Source organism: Misgurnus anguillicaudatus, chromosome 25, assembly GCF_027580225.2.
Source record: "Misgurnus anguillicaudatus chromosome 25, ASM2758022v2, whole genome shotgun sequence".
Taxonomy (NCBI): domain Eukaryota; kingdom Metazoa; phylum Chordata; class Actinopteri; order Cypriniformes; family Cobitidae; genus Misgurnus; species Misgurnus anguillicaudatus.
Genome location: NC_073361.2, coordinates 640,642 through 647,612, shown reverse-complemented (window position 1 = coordinate 647,612; position 6,971 = coordinate 640,642). Strand labels below are relative to the sequence as shown.

Sequence of the window (6,971 nt, the reverse complement as noted above, 5' to 3'; positions counted from 1 at the left end):
GATGACAAAATCTAACCTTCGAGTCAAAATCAGACCACACACAACTAGCCCCAGTTTGTTGTATGTGCTGTGAAGTTGTTGCCTCTGGTTGGGATTCCGCATTATGCTGGCTGGCCTCTGATGTCAATGCTCGTATAGCATTTTCTGCATTTGCATCAATGCCGAATGCTACTTTCTTAAACCTAGGATCTAGCAGCATTGACACTGCAAGAAATCTAAAGTTGTACATTTGGCAAATTAAACAACTTCAGTTATAAATTGATACATTTCTGTGTGTGTGTGTGTGTGTGTGTGTGTGTGTATAAAAACTAATCTATACAAACAAAGTTTATTAATAGTCACCACACCTTTTGGTCAGGTGCTTGTTTAAAGAGCCTGCAAGCCTATGACCAACAGACTCCGGAGCATACGAGTTTGCCATATTTCTTGTCAGTTTTTGCAGGTTTCGCACCAACACAATCAACTTCGAGGATGTGACATTGCTTTCTGCAGACATTTCCTCTGTCACCCCCAGGAATGGTCTCAGGACCTATACAAAAACAGTTAAGATAAATATAAAACAAACTTTGTTTAAAATTAAGGTTAAACAATGGTTTTACTGCAAACAAGCCCCACAAACAAAGTCTATATATAAAATATGATACAAAGTATGGTCACCTCAATTGCATCAGCCATTGCAGCCCAGTCCTGGGGGAAAAACATGGGTAGGTCCATGTTGCTCATTGCTGCAGAGAGGGGTTCCCGGAGGTTAAAAAACCTCTCTAGCATTAAATAGGTGGAATTCCACCTAGTTTCAACTTCCTGGAGAAGGCGCAGTTGGGGCATTTTCAAGTCTTTCTGCAAGTTGTCTAACTTCTCTTTTGCTGTGCAACTGGATCTAAAAAATCCTACCACTCTCCTCACTTTGGATCTCAAGTCATCAAGTTCAGTGACTGCAGCAAGACTGTCTTTTACAATAAGATTGAGAGTGTGCGCAAAGCATGGCAGATGTCTCATGTTCAATTTTTTTACTGCTGCAACCACATTTGCTCCGTTGTCTGTAGTTACACAAAAAACTTTGTCCTGAAGACCCCACTCCAGAATGATACTGCGGAGGTGTGTAGCTATGGCATCAGCTGTGTGTCTTCCTTCAAATCTAACAAAGAAATAAGATATACTCAGCTCAGATTATTTATTGTACCTTTTTTTTTCTGACAGTGTACCTGATTTCACATAAAAGCTTTCTCCCAATATAGTAATATGCAGCTTATAATGATAATGATATGCAAATAATATGTGAAGAAGTAGCGTTCAATAAATGTTTTTAAAATGCGTTAATAAATCCAAAACCCAAATGACAGGGCTACATGTCCGTATGGAGGTTTCCAGGTTAATAAACCATTGCCTAAAAGACAAAGCTGGCAATTCTGGCTATACTTTCGTTATTTTAATAATTTCTTTATTTTATTTGTAGATCACTTGGGGTTATCTGATTTACCTTTTTTGCTTGTGTTTTGTTTCCGTGCACTTTACACATATTTGTTCTGCTCCTTGTTACTTCAGGCCTTATTTTATTTAAATTTTTGTATATATTATAAACGTAAATTCAGATCAATTTTAAGTCTGTAAATTTAGGATTGCTTTTCTTGTATCAATGTTGTGCTGTTGCGTGCTGGCACATGCAATTTAACGGAACGCTAGGTGCGCTCTGCGTGTCATATTTAGGAGTTCATCAAACTAAACTTATTTTTTTTTCTTTCGAGAGGTGTAAGTTTTAAAAATGTATTTAAAACATGGTGGATGTCTTGTTAAAAGTTAAACTACAAAACAGTTAAGCTTTTTATTTAAATTTCAGTGATGACATGAAACATATCTGCACCGAAACTATTTAGGCTATGCCTGACACGACTGTCTCTCTTGTGATTAATAGCCTATTATGGTCGTTGTTCACTTTCAAATGATTGAAAAGAATTCCTGAAATAAATAATATAAGAATCATCAGGTGTTTCTGTACATAAAGTGAATACAGAGATTCTCAAAGTCAGCAAGCAGGTATTTCTGTGCAAAATAATAAAGCATTATCTAACGTTTAATTAATTGTATATGAAGTTAGTTTTTATCATTCACAGTAACAATCACAAATTATATTTCATTTGTCATTTTTTGGTCAAGACTGCTTTGACGCGCCAAATCGTAAAATTAAATAAAATGGTTGAATTGTAGCCGGGGTTTCCAAGGCAGGATCACATTTGTTATTTATTAGGTTTTGTTATCAAAATGTTTTTGTTATATCTTTGTGTGATGTTCTGTAGATGGTCTAAATGGAATTAAAAAATATTAAGTTTCCAAAATGACTTTAACTGATTAGGATACACAGTACTTTACTCTGCATTATTACTCCGGGATTGCAGAAATACATTTCTTAGCAGTTGAAAAAATATATTTTACCCTTCAACCTCCAGTAATTTGGACTGCAGAGAGAAATCATCAGAAATGTAATGTGCTGTCACAGAAATATATGATTCCATTGCAACAGATGTCCACAGGTCAGTTGTGAGACAGACACTTTGTACAGCCTGAAAAGAAATTGTAAAATGCAAAAATTATTTTTAACCTGCTCAATCATTTTGAGCCACTTTGACACAGGAACACATTTAGGTTTTTAAGAAATTAATTTAAAAATAAATGTTTAAATGATTGTTTTTTACAATCAATCATAATAGTCACTAGAATGATTAGAAGACATTAATTTTATTTAAATGAAAATAAAAATGTTTCTGGGCCAAAACCACTCAAAATTATAGAGCAGGCCACATGTAGTCAAAACTGACTGTCACTGTTATTTCAATAAATAAGAATTCTGTCATTTGCATTCATCAGTATATGGTGATTACTAAATGATTAATCAAATTATGAATATAGCCATCTAACATTTTTCATTTAGGAAAGCATAAAACAAAACAGAATATTGAAATGGGAAAAAATGACAAACAGGAAAAGTTACTCAGACGTACAGTGAGCTGGTCCTTCAGAGCTTGTTTTTCTTTCGAATATCTTTCCAAAATTAGTTGTTTTGTTGTTTGTCTGCATGGAATCCTGTACTTTGGATCAAGTGTATTCACGAATGCTCGAAAACCTTTATCTTCCACAACAGATAGTGGCTGCATGTCCTTAATTATGAACTCAATTAACTTTTGATCCAGGTTTTTTTTTGGAAGACTTTGAGCTACAATGAAAGATCATATAAAGAAAACAGTGAGCCAGAGAAAAGACATTTTAAATCTTGTGCTAAAAATAACCTAAACTAACCCACTAAGAATCAAATTACTTAACTCTTTCCCCGCCACTGATGAGTTATCTCGTCAATTAAGAGAAGATATTTGCATAAAAACAGTGTTCCTGATGACGCTTTACGTTAATATGTAATACCGCAATTACCCACTAGATGGCAGACTTGCCCCATTTATAAAAAAAACTGAAGCTCTTTTTTTTACTAATTTTCTGATCTCTAACAAAATTCCTTCACAAAAATGCAATTATTTCAGCTTCTTGCTAATTTTTTTAAAGAAAAATACCCATATTTAAAAGTTTATAAGCAGAGAAAAAATATAGATAGGATAGTGTTTGTTTGTTTGAAATCAGAGGGTCTGTTCTTTCATTTGATATATTTGTATGTTTATATATTTTTAGAAGAATTTTTTTCTGGAAGGCATTTTGGTGAAACAAATTTTCAACTTTTTTTGGGCAACTTTTTAAAAAAGGCTGGCGGTGAATGAGTTAAGCACTATTATTGACATCTTTTTGTATTTTTATGGGGTAATTATACTGTATTATTTGCTTATTTCCCCTATACCAAATAATCTTAATAATTAGAGTAAACACCTACCAGGGTATGGCATCTTGGCTCCAAACTGTTGTTCAATTGATGGCTGGATCAAACGCTTTTTCGTGGCAGGCGGAGTTTCTCCCTCCGCATCCTCCTTTTGGAATTGCGATTAGAAAAATAAAAACCCTTCCTGAGTTAATGCTATGCTACCTAAATCTGACTAAGTTAACCACAATCGTTAGTAATTTATTAAGCAGTTTGATTTACATTCCCGTCTTTTAAACCTTCAAATTAAGATGCTTAAGTGTCTGAGGTAAAATTAAGATTAATTAGTAATTGTTACCTGATCCTCCTCTGTCACCTCCTTTTTGTGAACGGCCCTAAGATGTTTAATCATTGGGGATGTTGTTTTATTATATGCCAACTTTTTATCGCAAATTTGGCATTTCACTTCATTTTTTGCAGATTCTAAAGTAAAGTAGCGCCAGACTACTGATGCTGACCTTGGAGCCATTTCTTCGCATGAGAGTCGACTCAACTCGACTCGAGTATGTGATTAACTGATTTGATTACAAGTTAACAAGTAGTAAGCTCAAACCCCGCCCAGTAACCGATTCTAAAGATTTCATTGGGTCAGTAACTGCGCTGATTGCCTAATAGAAAGACAGAGCGTGTTTATTATAATCTGAAAACCACGCCCACCGGGGAAAACAATCCAACTGTCTCCATTTACTTTGCGAATGGGCGTGGTTTTCAGATTATGACGCGTTGCGCTCTGTCTCTAAGGGGAAATAATAATCAGCCTAAGAGAACCATACTCTGTCACCACTGGATCCATTTATTTAGTCTGAACTGAACTTTATTTCTTTTGCAGGGGTCCGTTCTTCGTACGTCGCTTACTACATCCAAGATCAAATGATCAAATTATGATCTTGCTTATTCGGTTCTTTAAACACCCCTGCTGTTGATGATTAGTATGACAGGATTGAATTATCTGAGAATATTGCGCGTTCGTGCACCGCATGAAAAGGCAACACATATCTGATCAGCAGCGCTGTGATTGGCTGGTTGTTACAATGGACAAGAACACGCCCATTTTTAACCCCTGCAGTGCGCGAGCTATGGATAGAAGGTTATTTTGAAAATTTAATGATGCTGAATTTGTAAACCTACCTAAAAGTATTTTTGTACATATAATCACCCAACATAATGTAAACTATTTTGTGAAAATATAATCTTGATATCTTTAATATTCATGTCAAGATTAAGATCAATGCTTGTAATCAAACTTTGATGCTCCTAAAGTAGGCCTACTTTAAGTCTCTTTTAAAAACAGTTAAATGCCTGTTTATAACAGCAACCAAAAAAAAGCAGAATAAATAACAGGTGGTGGTCCTGCATCTTCATGTGATGTCTCTCTCATCTCTTGAGGAAGTTGCTCTTTCTTAAACCCACAGCCAATGCAACACTTTAATAGCTGATAAATTAAATTTGAATTGTAGTTTATTATAAGATGGTGTTTTCCCCTCTTTTGTGCAGTTGAAAATAATACACCAATACTTTCAGCAGTTTCCAAGAATGTGGTAAATGAAATATGATGTGCAATTAGTGAAAGTAAATGTTATTCTACACCAAAAGATTATAAAGTGCAACTCTTTAAATAACAATTTATCTTCAATGCACTAAATAAGTTTACTTCAATTGCAATGTTCTCATATAACTGATTTCTGACTGCAACAATATTAACAGGAGTCCATATTAACTGCTAAGTCTGTACAGAAAGGTGCAGTAAAGAAGATACCCATGTAAAAATGTGTAAAATAAAAAAAATTGTTTATTGGCATTTTTTTGTCACATGAAAGGGACAGGGTAACATCTTTGTAAAAAGAATTTTAAAGAATAGATAGCATACAAATTACTAAATAAATTATTAAATGACTTTATTAAATCAATTTTCAATAATATGGTCATACGTTTTTCTTGTCATTTGTTTAAGAATAATAATCAAAACGTCTGCTTTACAAAAACAAGTTCCACAAGTACAGCTTTTTTATATTATATATATTTTAAATAACATCGTTATATTCAATCTAACCTTTTTTATTACGTGTTGAATTTGAAAAGCTCTTCATATTAATCGTGCATCTTACGCAGATTGCGCTCGTATAATGGAGAATACATGAATGCGTCAGACTTTACGTATCACCTCTGATTAAAAAGGTGCGATCTAATCTTGTTTACATGAAGTAAACCTGCTCCCGAGCATCTTACGGACCGGTTGCTATGACAGCAACTTGAGGATGAGCTTCGAAGAACCAAATAATCCAAGATCAAGCCAAATCACCATTAAAATCCAGCTAACGGAGTAATCCACGTACGAAGAACGGAACCATGGCCGCGATTTGTATTAAAAATCAATCTTAAAGAGGAGTCGATTCTCCTTAATGGAATCGATTCCCCTTATGGAATCGATTCCAACCTTTGGAATCGACTCTCGATTCTCAATGCCTCGGAATCGAAGAATCGATTCTTTTTGGAATCGATTCCCAGCCCTATGCGGCGCATTCAGTCACTCTTCCTGTTGTTGCCCGCTCCCCCGCCTTTCTATCACAGCTCAGGTGCATATCACCTCTCTAAATCCGTCTCTTTTGTCCACTTTCGACCGCTTCTGCCCTGATTGTTTTGAGGGGTGGTCTATGGAGACTGCGGGCGAGAGTCTCTGCTTTCGTTTTCGGGAGAAATGACGGGCTTAAAATGACGCGAACTAACATTATGTCAGAGTCCGATGCTTGTGTTGTAATTAACGATGCTGCACAGTGTTTTTTTGTGTGTATGTAAAAGCTTTCTTTGATATTTCAGCGCAGTTGATGAAATATTCTCCCCACAACCTCCACACACTCCCAAAATGACACTATTAAAAGAGGCGGAGATCAGCCGATTTAGTTTTATCAATGAAAGCCTAAAAATAGCGCTGTATACTGCGTATTCATGCTAGAAGTCAGAAAAGATGTAATACATTGTGCTCAGTACCTCAGATTACAAGTCCTGGCCAAATGATATCTTCAGAGTGCATGAAAACATTTTGTAGGTGATTACAGCACAAGAATGTGATTTCTTTACTCAAGTCTGTGTTAAAGTAGCCTAAAGCTTTTAACACAAAGTAATA

At 35.2% G+C, this 6,971-nt stretch overlaps 1 protein-coding gene across 1 annotated transcript; it reads right to left on the bottom strand.

Annotated features, from left to right (window-relative positions):
* Positions 1-331: 331 nt before the first annotated feature.
* On the bottom strand, positions 332-6,363 carry LOC141362030 (E3 SUMO-protein ligase ZBED1-like). The gene is made up of 6 exons (XM_073863603.1): positions 4,149-6,363; positions 3,866-3,959; positions 2,994-3,205; positions 2,428-2,555; positions 658-1,135; positions 332-529 (listed from the first exon to the last, which is right to left on the bottom strand). Exons 1-6 carry the CDS (start codon positions 4,317-4,319, stop codon positions 332-334), a joined length of 1,281 nt encoding a protein of 426 aa, XP_073719704.1. The 5' UTR covers positions 4,320-6,363.
* Between the last annotated feature and the right edge of the window lie 608 nt (positions 6,364-6,971).

Coding starts and splice junctions, on each gene's coding strand:
- LOC141362030 (XM_073863603.1), bottom strand. CDS start 4,319: ATGGCTCCAAGGTCAGCATCAGTAGTCTGGCGCTACTTTACTTTAGAA. Junction 2,556..2,993: donor CTCTGAAGGACCAGCTCACT/GTACGTCTGAGT, acceptor ATTTCTTTTCAG/GCTGTACAAAGTGTCTGTCT. Junction 1,136..2,427: donor AAATTACTGGAGGTTGAAGG/GTAAAATATATT, acceptor TTTCTTTGTTAG/ATTTGAAGGAAGACACACAG.